The sequence below is a fragment of the Topomyia yanbarensis genome, chromosome 1, assembly GCF_030247195.1.
Source record: "Topomyia yanbarensis strain Yona2022 chromosome 1, ASM3024719v1, whole genome shotgun sequence".
In the NCBI taxonomy this organism is placed as follows: Eukaryota; Metazoa; Arthropoda; class Insecta; order Diptera; family Culicidae; genus Topomyia; species Topomyia yanbarensis.
This window is the reverse complement of record NC_080670.1, coordinates 205,732,301-205,750,931: the sequence shown is the minus strand read 5'-3', so window position 1 is coordinate 205,750,931 and position 18,631 is coordinate 205,732,301. Positions and strand designations below refer to the sequence as shown.

The following is an 18,631-nucleotide window of genomic DNA, read 5'->3' as shown; positions in this document are numbered from 1 at the left end:
TCATATTTAAAATATTTAAAGTTTTTAAAGTGTGAAATGTGAACGAACCTAAACCAAATATTCAAATAATTTTTGAACGACCAAAGATAAAAGTCGCAAGGACAGAATATGCTTTGTAAAATCTTATATAAACTTAAATTATGAAAACTGAACTGAACTTATGGTCAAAAAGTGACCAAACAGGTTGACAGTAATTTATGATGAATGTTTCCATATATTCAACTATTGTCTATTTGGGTTTCTAAGTCCATTTAACATGAGATTTGACAGTAAGTTGCTTTTTAGTTTGACAATGATTCTATTAACTGAGGTCCAGTTAAAAAGAGGTGCAGTTAGAAAGTGTGAAACCACCTAATCAGAACTATAGTACATTCGCCCCTTTCAAATGTTACTCCTAATTGAAAATGGTCTGTCCACCAGTGGTCGGATTTTGTCGTTGATAGTTTTTTTTAATAGAATTGTCCCGTTGACTAGCTCATCTGACACAATCGAGTTCGTTTCCGAATAGTAAGCACTTGGTAAAAATTTAGAAAATATTACCTAATTCTCTGTTAATTTAAAATTAACGTGTGACAGCTAATCAGCTGTTAAAATTGACAAAATTAGAGTAGCAATTTTTGGGTTTCTAATAAGATATTATTTACCGAATTGAAAAAATTGTTTTTGAGAAATTTCTTGTTAACTTGAGGTAATGTAAAACAGTTGAAAATTTAAATTAATCCGTTACCTCATAATATATTCCATATTCTTGCTTTTACTAATTTCAAATTTGAGACAAACTTAGGATAAGGGCGTGAAAGTCAACTGTCAAAATTATCTTTGAGGAAAAATCCCGGAAAACCGTTTCTTACCAATCACAGTACACAGCAGCTAAGAAAAGAGAATGCTTTTCTCATTTGTTTACTATCGACCGTTGTGTTTGGCGAGTGACGATTTATCCGGGATTTTCATTCAAAGTGAATTTTGGCAGCTGATTTTTGCGCCCTTATTTTAAGATAGTCAACAATTAAAAAGATAATTTTCGGAGTGTGGAGTTAAACGCAAAAAAATAAATCTAAAATGAATAAAAGCAAAAAAAATAGAATATATTGTCAATTGAAGGTAACGGAATTTCAAATTTTCGACCGTCACATTTCCTTCAGTTAATCAGAAATTTCTCAAAAAAAATATTTTTCAGATTAAAAAAAAATAAATTCTTTTGATAATAAAAATGCAAAACTGGCAACGAGAACCACCCTGACATCTCTGCTCCTGTGACGCACCCGATACCCGGCTGACTTTCCATCATACCGCCGCCGCCTACCATCCCGCTAAAGTCTTTCACTCATCATCGACAGCTTTTTTTCAAGTTCGCACCCGCTCCCCGTCTTTCGTCGCAACCCGTTCTCTTCGACCAAGACTATTCAAAAAAGGCAGCCATCAACCGTAATCGCACTCCCTCTCACTCACACAACCATCATGGTGGTAGAGAGAATGCCGGTTGCCGCTAAATGGATTGGGTGCGGGGAATCGTGAGAGCTCGTCCGCACGCGGGGGAAGGGAGCGAGTTACCGCTACGCGATGACTTTACGTGGAAATTAAGCATTTTTCAAACATTGCCTTATATGGTCATGTTCACCCGATTGGTCCGATTGGTGAGAGGCGGCGGTGAGCGAAATCGAAACCGAGAGCTTGAGACCGGCGAGCTTTCGTTCCAGCGACGAAGTTTGAATTGCTGTTGCCGGCAACTACGTGGTGGCTGTTGAGATCTTGAGATACTATACCCACACACACTCGCATTCACGATTGAGGGAGCTTTTTCTTCGCTGGAAGTCCAAAAAAGAGCCGTTAGCAGAGCGTCGCTTTCCAGCGACCAGCGCGAACCGTGGTTGCTCATTCGCTCCCCTTCGTTCGAACCAGGTAGTCGCGCGCGTGTGTTTCTCCCGTGTCAAATCGCCAGAGTAAAGTACCTACTACTCCTTGGAATACCAGTGGTTCCTGGACTGACTGACTGACTACCGGTGTGCAACTTCTGCAGCAGATCTCGTTTGGACTTGGAACCGTGAAAAAAGCTTCCCCGGTGCGTGTGTGATTATTCAGTGCGGTAATTATGGTCGGGAAATGGTTCCCGGTTTCAAGGGATGGAAAATTAATTCAATTAGTTTTTTACGTGAAAAAAGATGGTCTGCTTGCGTAGTTAAGGATTACTGGAACATGGTAACGGTTCAATCTAGGGCGTTGCCCGGCTTTTACGGAATTTTATTCTGCGGTGTCTGGACAAGACAAAATGCCGGTGCCTACTTTTCTACGTTTTTTTATTGAAAATTTAATTTTCGTCAATTCGCTGATTTTAAAAATCGACGATTTTTCTTTCAAATTTCACTGCCTCGGCCCTTGCCGTAGTTAATATTCAAAAGGATCTCATTCTTTCGGCTACCTGCTGCCGAGAGCAAGATTCTATCCAAGCAACCACCATAGTGATTTTTTCTTTTTTCGGTATCTTCGGCCATTATATTATATTCTCACACACACATGCAGTAAGCGAGACGGTACTGCGGATTACATGTATATGTGTGTGTTAAATGTAAAATTTACGCTAGGCTGAGTGAAGAATGATGCCGAAAATAATGACTACTGCAGCAGCAGAAATTTAACGGAAAGAACCTGACGTCTGTAAAACAAAGTTGGGTGTCGAATATTTTCTTTTTTCACTTGTTTACTTTTCTTTCAGGTTTCCTGTTTTCAAAGTGGCAGCTTCCCTGTGCTTTTGCAAATCAAATCGAACAGAAAAGATTTGAACGAATGGTTAGGAACGTTGCTCAATTTTTCCAGATTTTACATGGACATTGATTGATGAGTGTTCCACTTGTACCCATGACGTGGTTACGTTCAAGATAAGTCGGGCATTGCGACACGGTCATGTGTTCTCCTTATCTTTATGCTTGCACATGGCTTAAGTCGATCCCGGGGAGCTTTTTCGAGTAATTGGAAATTTTGCAACAATTAAGATTTAAAAAGTTTTCAAAATACACTGCGGAAATATGGCACCCTAGTTTCACATCAAGAAAAGCCAACGCAGCACCTGTATGCCGACTAAAAACAGCTAGATAAAACACTTTCCATCTACCCCCTCCAGAGCCACGTTCAAATTTTAACCGTTCACTTGCTTCGCAAAGAAAAACTACCGTTTCAAAGCGAGAGAAAAAGCTGCTGGCACTAAATAAATGCGAGTAAACTAACCGATCTTTTCTCTCCATCCATTTCCCCCCGCAGATATCAACATGTGTGACGAAGAGGTTGCCGCGCTCGTTGTCGACAATGGATCCGGTATGTGCAAGGCCGGTTTCGCCGGTGACGATGCACCCCGGGCCGTCTTCCCCTCGATCGTGGGTCGCCCCCGGCACCAGGGCGTAATGGTCGGTATGGGCCAGAAGGATTCGTACGTCGGTGATGAGGCGCAGAGCAAGCGTGGTATCCTGACCCTGAAGTACCCGATCGAGCACGGTATCGTCACAAACTGGGACGATATGGAGAAGATCTGGCATCACACCTTCTACAACGAGCTGCGTGTTGCCCCCGAGGAGCACCCGGTTCTGCTGACAGAGGCCCCGCTCAACCCGAAGGCCAACCGTGAGAAGATGACACAGATCATGTTCGAAACGTTCAACACACCGGCCATGTACGTTGCCATCCAGGCCGTGCTATCGCTGTACGCCTCCGGTCGTACCACCGGTATTGTGCTCGATTCCGGTGACGGTGTCTCGCACACAGTCCCCATCTACGAGGGTTACGCTCTGCCACACGCTATCCTCCGTCTGGATTTGGCCGGTCGCGATCTGACCGACTATCTGATGAAGATCCTAACCGAGCGTGGTTACTCGTTCACCACCACTGCCGAGCGTGAAATTGTTCGTGACATCAAGGAAAAGCTCTGCTACGTTGCCCTCGACTTCGAACAGGAAATGGCCACCGCTGCCTCTTCTTCCTCGCTGGAGAAATCCTACGAACTTCCCGACGGACAGGTCATCACCATCGGCAACGAACGTTTCCGTTGTCCGGAAGCTCTGTTCCAGCCCTCGTTCCTGGGTATGGAAGCGTGCGGTATTCACGAGACGACCTACAACTCGATCATGAAGTGCGACGTCGACATCCGAAAGGATCTGTATGCCAACACAGTATTATCCGGTGGTACCACCATGTACCCAGGCATTGCCGATCGCATGCAGAAGGAAATCACCGCCCTTGCCCCGTCGACGATGAAGATCAAGATCATTGCCCCACCAGAGCGCAAATACTCCGTCTGGATCGGTGGTTCCATTCTGGCTTCGCTGTCCACCTTCCAGCAGATGTGGATCTCCAAGCAGGAATACGACGAATCCGGCCCATCCATTGTTCACAGGAAGTGCTTCTAAGCTGTCACAAGCGACTAGCACTAACTGTAACAATAATAATAATAACAACAGCAACACTCTTTTACCAACAACAACATCAATGAGGAAAACAACAGCAACAGCAGCAACAAGAACTACTACTACTATACAAACAGCGCAAAGTGAAGCGAAATTACGCGAGAGAGATTACAAGAACAACAACAGCAACAAGATAATTTCCAGCACGAAGAGGAAGAAGACACAGTAAAAAAAGACACATTTGAGGAAAAAACTTAAAAATAAAAAGACAATTCCTGTATTATTACTTATAATAATCGAAGCGAGTAGTGTATTTTTTGTCGTCAAATCGTCCCCCATATTTCCATTGTTTATTTTTTTTTCTCGTTTTGAATCGATTATTTAGTCACCTCATCACACACGGTTAATCGTTATAGTTTTTGTGTATTTTATTTTACGTGTAGCCAGTTAGGTTAAGCGAACAGAACAATTGAGAGCGAGAGCAAACTTAGTCGTCCTATTTTTTTTTCAATTTGAAATGTTTATTGAAGATACACACATACGCATTATCATTATTATTATTATTATTATACATACTATCGTTATTTGAAGAAGAGTAACCGATAAACGAGTGCGAGAGAGAGAACCAAAAAAGTTACTACTACTTATTATGATAAAAAACAAAAAATGATCGAAATAATACTTCCATTTTTTTCTGTATTTGATAACGAGACAGCATAAGATAAAGGGAAGAAAAAATCAAGGAAAACCCGTAAAAAAAGTTTAAAACAGTCGACGCCGGTGCCGCCTGTAAGGCGGCTAGAGAGTCACAGTAAAAAGGCACGAAAAAAACATCCATAATCGAATGATTAATTCCCACTTGGCGTTAGCTTGTAGGGCTTAAACAATTATTTATTAGCGTTTAATTTATACACGATTGTGGCATTGTGCGCAGCCAGCTAATTTATTCAATTTTCACTTTCCACTTTATTTTTCCGCATTTCCTACAATCGAAAAAAGCCACTCCCTTACAACACCCTTAGCGGAGAGTGAGAGACGTTGATTGCGCGTTTGAAAAAAAAAAAACAAACGAAAACTATAGGAGAAAAGAAAACTAACGAATAAGATGAATGGATTGATTCAATTTGAATAAAAAGGCAGAAAAGCGAACAGGGAAAGGGTGGATCTTCGCAGTACTGAAGGAATGAATCCTGCACATCGGTGTTGCTAGACAACACGACGAGAAGGAAGCAGGAGCAGGAATCAGTCTGCGGGGGCCGTCCTTTCCTCTGGGATGATCATGCGAATTAAAAAAACTTGTTTTTTGGTTCTCTGTGTTCAAACTCGACGCGCGGTACACGCGTGTGTGTGATGTGCTGTACATAATTGGTTTTAGGTTCAATAGGTCGTTCGGAGTCCGGTCTTCTGAGTTACAGGAATATCCGAAACATCCCTTTACGATTGATGAATCGAATAGTCTTATTCTGTGGTTCGAATTTAAATGATCGGTAATTTCGATACCGCAAATGCGTACCGTTCCTATTTGGTAACAAACTAACGGCCTTATTATATTGCGCGGCGTGTGACGTGAGGTGACTAAACTCACCTCACTTTACGTGACTTTTATCACCCTGTTCTGAGAGTCGACTCGAGTGAGGTGAGATTCCCCATTGCGGTTAAATGGGCGTCTCACGTCACACGAAGTGACTTCAGAATTGGGTGAGAAAAGTCACGTAGAGTGAGGTGAGATTAGTCGTCTCACGTCACACGCCGCGCAGAATAGGGCCATAAATTTTGTGAAATGAAAGGTATAGGAAAATTGCGTCTGTTCAGAAAAATTGGCGCCAAGGAAAATCGCATTTAAGGGTTAAACGACGGGCTACGGAATATTTCGTTGTCGCACTACAGAGCATTGATAAATTTGGATGAGCCTAGCTCCACCAATAGTCAATCTTTATCAAAGTCGTTTCGACTGTTTTTGAATTTGGGGGAAGTTACCAAGTTCCCGAGTTCATGTCACATCAGCTTCTCAATCATGACAACGTTTAACAGAAACAGATTGGCAGCTCGATATTTAGAACTGTGAAAACTGTTCCACATACCCGAGAGCTGTAAAAATTGAAGGTGCAATTCCATCCCTTCAAGAAGTACGATCGAGCTTTAAACACTTCAACTCACACAAATGAATAATCGAAATCTAGATTTAAATTTATTTTCTTCACATTAAACACCGACAACTCAATTTCTTTTTCGATCGCTTCAGATCGTCAACAAAATCATACGGCAGCACTGCTCACTTCGCTCGAACTCGCGATCATCTGCGCGCGCCTGCGCAGACACCACGCTCACGCGCACATCGCCACCGAACTCAAAAGCTTTTTCTCGTTCATTTCATCAGCGATCGCGTCGCGTTACGGTTCGGAATATATTCTTTTGAAAATACAGTCCCGTCCAGCCGGTTTTTTCGTATAATTTTTTGTAGGACACGTATCACAGTTCGAAACTGTCGTGATATAGTGTTTTCCCCGTTCAAAATACGGTCTCGATCGCGTTTTTTAGGCTCGTTTGGTGCGTTTAAAGCGGTATCGCGAATTCGGCATCCCGCTGCAGTGCCGCGAAGGAAGTGCGGATTTCACTTCCCGTGTGAGTGTCGCGTGGTGAAAAAAAATTGATCTACAAGAATTAGATCAAAGTTTATTGCCGTGAAAAAAGAGCAAAGGAAAGTGTATTTTGATTGGATCTAGGTTTGAAGTTGGTGAAAAATCGCCGCATATATAGAGAGCGACAGCCATTTTACACGCGCAACGAGATCGAACGTGATCATGCCGTGTGGCTGTGTGGTTGTTCTGTCGCGCACTCACGGGAATTGAGCGAGATGCGGAGAAAAATAAAGAGAGAGATGAGTGTCATCCAGTATATTCGGATGAATTGTCGCGCTCATGAGTTTCGTCGCAGTGGGCTATATCGATGAAGATAAAGAAAATTTAAAGTGGCTTTTATCGTCGATGTTATTAGCTTTATAGTGTGAAATGAGGTGGCCGGTCAAAATGCCAAATATAGTGTAAAAGTTTTTATTCTTTTTTTGAAATAAAGTATGGCATAGTGTTTGTGAAAGAGCAAATTTGTGAGGGTCTATGTTCGAAGGAGCTAATTGGCAAGCTGTTACTCCAAGTAAGTGCGTATTTGTTCTAGATTTTACAAATTCAATTGAATTTCAATATTTAATAATGAGATTTGCATACCCACATGCCTTTATAATGTTATGGTTAATTTGTACCACCGACAAGCTCTCCGTAAATGTGAACAGTTACCGTTGCGAACATTTATTTCACAGTGTATACTTTTATTTGTTTGCTGTCTGGTGTTCGTAGATGAACGTTCGTCGTTTTATATTCTTCAGTCACCGTGCTGCATGCATACACTCGCTATGAACAACAAGGAAGATGTTCCCCGCGAAGATATGTTATCGTGAAATATTTTTAAACATCGCCTAATTTGAGGGAATCAATGGGTACATTATCATTCCTTTTAATCTTTCTGCTAGTACTCCATCGTACAGTATTTTTAAGCAAAAATTGGGATAAACTATGGAAAAACCCCCATCTGATGTCTTCTGAACTATGCCCAACAAACAACGTACGCTGCATAAGCCTTTGCTAGAATAGAACAGGCTGAACAATAACTGTTGAAACAATTATCCAGCAAAATTGTTCGTTTGGTAGACTTTAATGTAATATTGTCTTTTTTCTTTCTTTTTTGGTTTTTGATTGAAGCGGATCTTTAAAAGAGACCACTGCCGACTTGTACGACTTTCTCCAGTACGCCTATCGACTAAACCTCTTGTAATGCCATACTCTCGTTCTCGTAAAACCATCATTTGGTATTACCTATCTCGACACGTTTAATTTTTTCGGTTGCTGACCAGCACTACCTCCGTCTTGTGGTGAGCCAGCTGCAACTTGACATCAGCCATCCAGGTTTCCACGTTGCCATCAACATCTCCTCAAGTGTATCTCCAGTTATCGTCGGAACAACGTCATCCACAGTTAACACTCCGTTGTAAATTCTTTTCCAGCGCGTTGGACCGAATATGGAGCCCTGAGATACTGCCGACGTGACCCTAATCGATCTCTGCCCCATGTTCGTCTCGTATTTCAGTGCACGGTTCTGAAAGTAATTGCACAATGCACAAATAGTCCAGTACCCGCAATCTGTGCAGCGCTACGGCGATAGCCACCCAGCTTGCGCTGTTGAACGCGTTCTTCACGTCGGTCGTTACCACGGCGCAGTAGCGATTACTCCTTTGGTTCTATGCTTTCTCCGCACTCTCGGTGACTGTGCGGATGGTGTCCTCTGTCGAGATCCCTTTTCAGAATCCGAGCTGCGTCTGTGATAGGCCGTTCTCCCATTCAGCGTAATTCATCAGCCTTTTGAGTTTCCAGAAGTTTACCAAGAGTATCCAGCAGACATATAGACTGATACGATGTTGGATCTCCTGGTGGCTTCCCTGATTTTGGCAGCAATACTGGATTTTCCATCTATCTGGGAAGTAGCCTTCGTCTAGGCATTCCTGCAGAACTATCCTGTACATGTCCGGAAAGGCCACGATCGCGGTCTTCAGTGTCACGCTAGGGATACTGTCCGAACCGGGAGCTTTTTTCGTTTTCGCCCTTATAAGGAGCTTGTTGTTGGTGACTCGATTGTCCCTCCACCATAATCTTTATTTTGTTAGCGAATATTTCGTCTGGCGTCGTTCCATCGTTGATCCTCGCGATCGCGAAACCTTCGTGTGTGCTATTCACCACCTCTGGGACAGCGTAACCGCCCATCACTTGGATTTCCGCCATCCCTGTATTCTCCACCACCCAGTTACCGTTGTTGGGTAAGGGCGAATGACCTATCGAGGCTAGAGCTTCAATTAACAATAAAATACCGTTATCGGGATGAGGACGATAAGGTTCTATAATAAATGCAACGTTCTGTTGTTGCCGGCAACAACAGTTGCTGTGCAACTTTGCAAAGATTGAGACTAGCTGGGTTATCTCCATCATCATTGGCCTGCCTTTGCCTTTTTGTACACTGAGCATAAGAAGCCTCCCCACATTTTTTAAAAAAGATAAAATTTATCCAGGTCCTTGCAGTTTCTGTCTGTCTCCGTTTGATTAGTGGCTTTAGGGATCAATCGTAACGAGCACACAGACCATCCGATTTTGCTCTTACTGGTCGGCATAAGCTTGGTTGGCTGCGGCTGGCGATAAGTTACATTGCTCTATTAGTACTTCGTCTTCCGTTTTTATTTCGTCTAAATTCCCGCCTTCGATCACCGCTTCCTGAACTAAAGCACTCACATTCGCTTCTCCTTCCGTCGCTTCTGCCACGAGTTCCTGATAGGCCTTGATAGGTGGATCCTTCTTCAGCTCAAACTGAATCTCACCTTTCTGAGTGCGCCTGGTTCTTACTGCGCTCTCCTTCGGCGTAGGATCCTCTCTCGCCCTTTGAGGATCGCAGCGTACGTCGAGCCGTCGTATGTTTTGATGACTAGACCGTCTCCCTTATACCTCTCCTGGCGCAGTCGAAGGTCTTTTTTTTTTCTTTTCACGGTACGGTTCGTCATCCACTTTCCATTTGTCGGCTGTTTCACTGTCCTTCATCGGTTCCTCCTTCTCTCCTGATGTTTCCCTTATTTTTTCACAGAACCGTCTTCAGTACCTTTTCGGCCTTTTTCAGCTCTCTCCAGTAACGCCATCTGTTCGCGTTCGGCGGCTGCTATGGCGGATTGGTTGCTTATCACTAGATCCCTGATCTGTGCGTGCACATTTCCCCTGCTTTTCATGAATTCGTAGAGCTCTTCGATATTTTGCCTCAGCTTCATCACTTTAGTTTTATTGCGCGTGTAAGGGCCCCTAATAAGTTTGTAATACTTGTGTAAACATTCGAATGTATACTTGTTAACGGCCATTTTTGGATCTATATGTGATCACTCTATGCTCTCTACCTTCACAGTGAAGAATTCTACCAAACATATTTGGTGTTAGATATTTTGTTTTTAACTGGGAAGTGTTTAATCAAGGAGGGAGTTTTACACCTGTACGAAAAGTATTCAGCGCCGTATCGTTATGGCTTCGCTGGTCGTGAGCAGTGCAGTAAAATTTCATTTCATTCAATCGAAACTGAATGAACGCAGTCAATCAGTCGTCTACGGTAGCATTCATATTCATTTAACGCATCAGATGCTGTTGATCTGAAGCTCGGTTCATGGCTCTTCACTCACCGTCGCTTTCAAATGAGTCGCAATTCATAGTCAACCTCCTTCGTTTGATCCTCTCAAATGAATAGATCCGCTTTCAATTTACCCAGTGAGCACCAGTCAAATGAGATCCAGGTAAGCCTAAGACAAGAAGAGACAACTGGCTTCGTGTTTTTGGTTATCTTACCTTTCTTGTGCCAGATGACAGATGAGTGTATGCAGCTATCGAGGTTGGCAGTGCAGCCAATTTCTTTGTCATATTTAGATATGTTGCTATAATACACATAATAATGACCGTTTTATTAACACACATTTCGCCAACATTTATCTGGTACTAATCAATCCAACAGTTTTATCACATACTTCTTGTTTCTAGCAAATTTGGCCAGCATAACAGCCTATTCATCAGAATCAAATTTGCAACAAAAATATAATAGAGATGAACGTACTACCAAATACGTTTTTCATTGCAACCAGTTCCAACAAGCTGTTATTACTAGATTCATTATATTTTGTCTGAAATCTGCGAATTTAAGAAATTGTGAAAAATAATTATGCAATATGCTATAATTATTGTACGAAGCTGTCAAAGTCATTGCTAAAATCAAATATGTAATTCAGCAATTTTCTTTGCACCTCTACCAATATTTTCCTGTTCCGATGACATGGTGAAGGGGTAAAACACTTCCACACTGGTTCTATAGGAACACATTACGAGCACAGTCTACAGACACGAGAATAGTCGATGTTCTCTATCAGAAAAAATTCGAAAAGATTTTGCTCGACATGAATGCTATAAACAAGTCATATCGATGGTGGGTTTATTGAAGTAACCAAAAGTCGCCATATTGGATCGATTGCAAAATGTCCTCAATCATCAGTTTACGTCAACTACTGACCAGGACTACTTGTACTTGCAAAAGCAATGTAGACATATATTGATTATGGTTTCGCTTTAGTGGTTACCGAAAAACCGCCATCTTTGTTTTCATGATGGTCTAAATTCATAAATTCCGGTGTTTTATGACTATTTTAAATGATACCCATATTGATAGTTGTTTTCACTGTTTCTTGGTAACCAAAGGCCGTCATCTTGGATTTCAAATAAACCTCTTTTTAAATGGTATCCATGTTGCCTCATCTCTGATTTTAAAATGACTTTAACCATCGAGCTTGAACTTGAGCTTGACTTTATACGACCACCCCTGGCTGCCACTCCGTTATCGATCTGGACTAGCTGAAGTTGCACAGGGAATCAGAAGGTAATTATGCTTGGGATTAGGAAAACATCTTTCAATGTGCAACTCTTGGTAATCCTAAAGTGTTTATTGATCAAAACCGGCATCGGCCAGGCCCGAAAGTAGATCGCAGAAGGAACGTTCGTCCGGCCTACAGCAAGTGCTTTTGCTAGAGGCCGTATATACTACTGCGTACTCCAAAAGTATCACGGGAGGAGGACATTTGTTAGTAACTAGATATCGACCCATCAACTCATGGACCGGAAATCAACGGCCTTACATCCCTTCCGAAGGAAAAATTTTCAGAAAAATCTCTACGACCTCGGCTGGGATTGAACCCAGACCAACTGGGATGGGTGGCTGTCACGCTTACCACTCAACCAACTGCGCCTTCGTTTAAAATGACTTTAACCATCGATTTCCGTTATTTATCATCTTGGACCTTTAACGAGTTCGACCTTTTACTCTTAAGACAAGACAAGGCAACTAGTAATACGATTTCTGTATATTTCTGTATTTTGATAGTACGGCCATCTCTATATAAATTTTAGTGGCAAATTTGATTCTGATAAATAGGCTGTTATGCTGGCCAAATTTGCTAGAAACATGTAGTATGTGATAAAAATGTTGGATTGATTAGTTCCATTTTGGAAAATTAAGAGTTAATAAAACGGTCATTATTATGTGCTATAATAAGCAATATATCTAAATATGACAAAGAAATTGGCTGCACTGCCAACCTCGCTAGCTGCATACAGTCATCTGTCAACAATCATTCAGCAGGATAAAAGAAAGGTGAGAAACTAAAAATACAGAGACAACTGCTCCAAGATTAGGAGAAAGAAAGGGTCGGTACATTTGTCATTTTTGAGTGAATTTGTTTAAACTTGTAAAATTAAGCATGCCCACCGGGCCGCTGGTAGTAAACATAATCATCCGGACGAGCATCCCGGTTCTTTGGCGCACGGTGAAAAGAGAGAAAAGGCCGGGTTTTACATTTTTATCTCGAAACTACTGATAAAAAATAATTATTACCAAATCAAAACAATACTCGAAAAAATGACAACCTCACTCATACAGAGAAAAAATGTTCCTACCTGTATCCGTCTTGAGTTGTCTCGTCTTATCATAGCCTTTACCCTATATGTATTTATTATCTTGGTCGGAGTTATTTTCATCTCAGTGAGTGTTCATTCATATTCATTTGTGAGTGGTTCATTGGAATGGTTCACTTCCATTAACTGAGACCATGCTAATGTGAGGTAGGTTTTCAATAGAAACTAAACAGGCAAAAACGTCAAATGACCAGAACCTGTTATTCAATTGACAGTGAACTCTGAGCGACTCAAACGAAGACGGCAGCAGAACTCAACTGATATAGTGGTGGTATGCTTACAGTGAAAGGCTCGCAGTTTCAATTGAAACGAATATTTTCGTTTGAAATTGATATTTTACCGCACTGGTCGTGAGGGATTTACGCCATTTGGTTCAGTCCATCAAAACGGTCGTATTTTTAATTAGTATTGAGACTCTGCAGATAAATCGACATAATACCAGGATGAAAAACCATTTTCTAGTGCAGGTACTCAGAAATGGAGTTGGAAAAATGAATGTAAGTGCCAGTTTGTATAAAATATTGCAAATAATCCATTTTTGCACGAACGGCCACAAAATAGGAACGATTTCCTTGACGATTATCATTCTACTTTGCACTTAGTTCTCTACTCACCGCTTGAGCAGCACTGTAGTAAATCTAATCTAGTGCATGTTTTGGTTCGGTGTATTTGAGCAGCTACACATTGTATCTGGCACCACTGCTGATGACAGCTGTCGAAAATCAACAAAAATCTGGTCTACGTTTGAAAATAAAATTGCGATTTTCGTGTTGAATTGAAACGTTTACAAAGTTTTATTTTTACCGTGAAATAAGTGAAAACCGTTCGGATGGGAAGTCGTAGCCGCTCCCGGGAGCGAACCCATAGCAGCCGCCAACATCACAACGGGAAAGGAGAGGTTCGCGAAAAAAGGAAACAACGGAGTCCAAGTTCCAGCAGTAGTGATAGCAGCAGACGGAGCAGTAGCAAAAGCAGTAGTGATCGTTCTCGCAGCAGGAACCGAAATCGACGACGATCACGCTCCACTTCTCCCGTTAAACAACGATCCCGTGACGAGCGTAAGAATGAAGCAAAGTCCCATCGCAGGTCAGTATCAAAAGAACGTCGCCATCGTCGTCGGTCCAAATCGAGATCCAGATCCAGGGAACACAAATCACGGACCCCAAACCGGCGGCGTAGGTCGCCGTCTCGATCACCATCAAAGGAACGTCAACGTCGTCATCGATCCAGATCGAGATCAAGATCCAAGGATCGTAACAAGCATACGTCCCGTCGTAAATCACGAACACCAGAGCGACGACGAAGATCGCAGTCCCGGAGCAGACAAAATCAGGAGAAGCATCGCTTCGGACTAGGTTACAACGGATCAGCAGATGGAGATGGGGCGGGTGATTCCAGTAAGAAATGGGAACACGATATGTACCAGGAACGACAATATCGACGTGATGCAGATCGCAGTCACCGTGGCCGATCCAACAAGGATGGAATGGATGATGAATTTCTTCAGTCGCGGCGATTGCAGCGGGAAATCATAGGCGAGGAAGGTGTTGCGATGGCTTGGGCGGATTCACCCTCACCGCGGGATTCGTCCGATGATGAACGGGATCAGGCGCTGGAGAAGAAGGCCGCGAAAAAAGCATCGAAAAAGAAGAAGAAAAAGGATAAAAAGAAGAAAAAGTCCTCCAAGAAACAGCGTAAAAAGGAGAAACACTCGAAGAAGAAGAAAAAGAAAGCGTCATCCTCGGATAGTTCGTCGTCATCGGATAGTGAGGAAGCGGATGGAGAAGAAGAATGGGTGGAGAAGTCGTTGATCGGTACGTCGGGATTGGCTAAAGCGGGTAGCTCCAAGGGTGCGCTGGAAGAGGAATCTGCGGACGGAGTTGTCGGTCCGGTTAAAACAAGTGGCAATCTCAATCAGAAGGACTTTGGCCGTGCGCTGCTTCCGGGAGAGGGTGCTGCCATGGCAGCGTACGTTACCGAGGGCAAACGAATTCCTCGGCGTGGTGAGATTGGTTTGACTTCGGATGAAATTGATACCTTCGAGAAGGTTGGTTACGTCATGAGCGGAAGCAGGTAAGATGCTTGGTTTGGATTTGGGGTCGTCGAACTTTGTTATAAAATTTGATGTGTTTTACAGACATCGTCGCATGGAGGCTGTTCGTATCCGTAAGGAAAACCAGATCTATTCGGCGGACGAGAAGCGTGCGTTGGCAATGTTCAGCAAGGAGGAACGTCAGAAGCGGGAGAACAAGATTCTGTCGCAGTTCAAGGAGATGATTAGTGCTAAGCTAGCCAGTGACAAGCACTGAGCACATTTTAGGCTATAACATAACTTTAGTGCTATGGAATGGACATCTTTCTACACTTGAATAGAAAATAATTTTATTTATGTCTACCTCTAGTTTTCAATTTTCGTGAAAGGATTTCGGACCACAAAATATGCTCCAAAGCCATTCCCTTCAACATCAGCTCTGATTACTGACCGGTTCAGACTGACTTGCCATATCCTGCTGGTCTTCCTCGTCGGCCGGATCGTCATCCTGCTCGATAATCACCGTCAGTGTGCCCATCTTAACCGCCTTCGCATTGGGATGTGCCTTCAGGTGTCGTTTCAGCGCATTCGAATCGTTCAGTTTCTTCCCCTCGCACAGGTAACACTGAAAAGGACTACTAGCTAGTCCATCGTGAATTCGCATATGAATTGTCAAGTTCCCCCGGAGGGCAAACGATTTGTGACACACAGTACACTCGAACGGTTTCTGACCGCTGTGCAGAAACTTGTGCACCTTCAGATGATTAACCTGCCGAAACGAAAGCTCGCACGTGTCACACTTGTACGGACGTTCGTCTGAGTGCACCATCCTGTGCGTTTTGAGCGATGTTTCGTAGCCAAACTTTTTATGACAAATCGTACACTCGTACGGTTGCTCTTTGGTATGACTGCGGAGATGGACCTAAAATCATAAATCCTCAACATCATTCCTCACAAAAATCGCCAATGACCTACCTTCAAATGTGCCCTAATTTTGAAACTCTTGTCGCAGAAAGTGCACAGAATCTTCGCATCGGAGTGGATCTGTTTGTGACTCCGCAGAGAAATCTTGCTCGAGTACAGTTTGTGACAAACGTCGCACTCAACCGGTTCCGTTACCTGCCTCGGTAGTTCACTTTTCACATGTCTCAACTCGTGCAGCTTAAGCAACTTGCTGGATTTAAACCATTTTCGACAGATCTCACAGCAGAAGTTCCGCTCCTGGACGTGGGTGCTGTGATGCGCCTCCAGAACCGTTTTCTGTGAAAATTCCTTCCCACACAAATCACACACGAACGGTTTCTCTCCCAAATGAGCACTCTTAACGTGCCTCCGCAGATTCCGGCTGCTCGTGTACGAATTCGAACAGCTCTGGCAGTTAAAGTTCCTCTCTTTGGTATGAATAACTTCGTGGCTCTGGAGGTGAGCCCGACGTGAAAACCAACGATCGCACTCCTTACACTGAAACCGCTCTTTCCCGTGTTCCTTGAGATGCTTGTAAAGATCGGGACATTTTTCGAATCCCGCCCCACAAGTATCGCAAAAAAATCTCTTCTCGCCGGTGTTCGCCGCTTCCAACACCGACGGATTCTGCGAGTCATCGAACAACACACTAACCACGTCCTCTTCCTCCACAATGTCCTCTTCATTTTCTTCCAGAAATTCCTCTATGGCATACGACACCGGAATAGAACCGTCCAGTTGCTCTTCCGGTTGATTTGCCTCCTCGGATATCTCAGTTGGATTCACGGAATCTGTTAATTTGATCTCATCTAGATCCTGGTTAGAGTTACCCTTAACCGGTACGTCTACATCGACTATATCTACTAGATACTCGACCGTTTCGATCAGAGGTTTCTGATCTTCTACTTCCAGAGAGTCTTTATCGGCTTCCATCTGTTGTAGCTGAATCTCGTCTTGTAACTTCTGCTCGGCCGCTTCACATCGCAGCAGAAAGTCGTAGGCCAGGTTGAGCGTGTTGACGCACTCTACACAGATGCAGCGGGGTAGTACGTCCTCTTGCTGGATCTGTACGTTGAAGGAATAATAATAATCAATCTCGTCCTTAAATTGATTGGAACTTACCCGGATCGTGGTCAGTGAGGACAACTTTTCCGCGACACATTCGTTTAGTTTATTCGTCAAATCACACAAATTCTCCTGCGCCTGGCAGATTCGGCATATCGTTTGAAAGTAATCCATTATTATATTGCGTTCTTTTGGTCGAAAACAGTACGACAAAAGATTTAATCTGCGAGACGGCGATAAACGGATTGTTTACAACACTTTGATGTGTTTTATTTACCTCTGCTGCTGACAGCTGAGCGAAAGATGATCTGAATCATTTCTGCCAACTGCTGACAGTGCTACTGATGGCGACTAGATGAACTACGTTCGGGTTATCATATCGAGAACGCTTATTCAAATGGTCGTAGGTGGCACCCACCTTGCAAAGACGCTTTATAATCAACGTTGTTATAATTATATTCTTCCAACACGCAGAAAAAAAAATAGTAAAAATGAACAAATTTTGGTTTTAAATAACAATTTTCCCGTTTGATATAGTGACAAACAAGATAAAGGTTTGATTCAATCAATACTGTTGGTTGAAATTACCAACTAATTCATTTGTTGGCTTTTCAGTAGTTTCAACAAATATTTCGTTTGAAACAACAAAATCATGATAAGTTTAACCGAACAAACAAGTTTGAAGAAACAAAAACAAATCGTTTGTATTAACCAAAGGAGAGAACAACTCAAATTTAGTTGAAATTGAACAAAGACTCAGTTGGTTTTTAACAAAGGGATCAGTTAGATCTAACAAATTTTATTTTGATTCAACAATGTTTCTATTTAAAATGTAAACAGAAGCATTTGTTGAACTAAACCAAATACATGCTTTCGAAAAACGCCCATTTCAGTTTGAAACAGTCATTCGCCACGTTTTTGATTCAACTAAACGTTTTGTTGATTCAAAAAGGCCTGATTCTTCTGCGTGAACATTCGGAAACGTTAATGTAAATTGGCATTTTGCTGCAATGCTCATTTACCTGCTGCGACATCTACAGATTAATAGCATAAACAAGATAAGGTGGATGTTTGTGTTTTTTATATCTATGATAAATAAATTGATGTAATTTTTTGATGTTTTTCCGTAAATACGCATCAATCATAATCGAATAATGGACTCAGAGGGGAAGAAAAACGATTTGAAAATAATGATAATAGTTTTTAGTAGATACACTTAAGTTAAACATAAAAAATCATCGAAAATGTGTATTATGTGATTCTAGGTTAGGGTTCACAACCGCCCGATTTAAGAATATTTAAACAACCTATCAAGGCATAACAAAAATAAGTTCACTTTTGGCAAGAATTAGCTCTCATTTCGAGTATACACAACTTTGTACGAAGTGGTTTTATACAGATTAAAAAAAATTAAAAGTCGGTTGTCACGGTAAAGATAGACACGTCTACCTTTATCAGGACACATGCTAGTAAACTCGGGTGATTCGTAGTTATACTGCTTAAGCTCGACCTTCATTAGCAGAAGACAAAGATTAAACCCGTACGATATTAAGCCTGTTCTAATGACCCTGCCGCTTCTAGTTGTCCGATCTGCTTACTTCACA

The 18,631-nt window shown here is 42.3% G+C and overlaps 3 protein-coding genes across 3 annotated transcripts; 2 read left to right on the top strand and 1 right to left on the bottom strand.

The window, feature by feature from the left end:
• The first annotated feature begins 1,866 nt into the window (after positions 1-1,866).
• Positions 1,867-4,689, top strand: LOC131689264 (actin-5C). Its single transcript, XM_058974233.1, has 2 exons — positions 1,867-2,059; positions 3,253-4,689. The coding sequence occupies exon 2, from the start codon at positions 3,261-3,263 to the stop codon at positions 4,389-4,391; it is 1,131 nt and encodes a 376-aa protein (XP_058830216.1). The 5' UTR covers positions 1,867-2,059; positions 3,253-3,260; the 3' UTR covers positions 4,392-4,689.
• An 8,981-nt stretch (positions 4,690-13,670) lies between these two features.
• LOC131689253 (NKAP family protein CG6066-like) lies at positions 13,671-15,360 on the top strand. The gene is made up of 2 exons (XM_058974221.1): positions 13,671-15,040; positions 15,105-15,360. Exons 1-2 carry the CDS (start codon positions 13,797-13,799, stop codon positions 15,274-15,276), a joined length of 1,416 nt encoding a protein of 471 aa, XP_058830204.1. The 5' UTR covers positions 13,671-13,796; the 3' UTR covers positions 15,277-15,360.
• LOC131689246 (gastrula zinc finger protein XlCGF57.1-like) lies at positions 15,322-17,240 on the bottom strand. Its single transcript, XM_058974208.1, has 3 exons — positions 17,085-17,240; positions 15,975-17,027; positions 15,322-15,921 (listed from the first exon to the last, which is right to left on the bottom strand). Exons 1-3 carry the CDS (start codon positions 17,199-17,201, stop codon positions 15,433-15,435), a joined length of 1,659 nt encoding a protein of 552 aa, XP_058830191.1. The 5' UTR covers positions 17,202-17,240; the 3' UTR covers positions 15,322-15,432.
• Between the last annotated feature and the right edge of the window lie 1,391 nt (positions 17,241-18,631).

Bases quoted from the DNA above. Each gene is read 5' to 3' on its own strand.
- LOC131689253 (XM_058974221.1), top strand. From the start codon at position 13,797: ATGGGAAGTCGTAGCCGCTCCCGGGAGCGAACCCATAGCAGCCGCCAA. The intron at 15,041-15,104 runs GTAAGATGCTTG...TGTGTTTTACAG, and splicing joins TACGTCATGAGCGGAAGCAG to ACATCGTCGCATGGAGGCTG.
- LOC131689246 (XM_058974208.1), bottom strand. From the start codon at position 17,201: ATGGATTACTTTCAAACGATATGCCGAATCTGCCAGGCGCAGGAGAAT. The intron at 17,028-17,084 runs GTAAGTTCCAAT...TTCAACGTACAG, and splicing joins CCTCACTGACCACGATCCGG to ATCCAGCAAGAGGACGTACT. The intron at 15,922-15,974 runs GTAGGTCATTGG...TTATGATTTTAG, and splicing joins AAATTAGGGCACATTTGAAG to GTCCATCTCCGCAGTCATAC.
- LOC131689264 (XM_058974233.1), top strand. From the start codon at position 3,261: ATGTGTGACGAAGAGGTTGCCGCGCTCGTTGTCGACAATGGATCCGGT.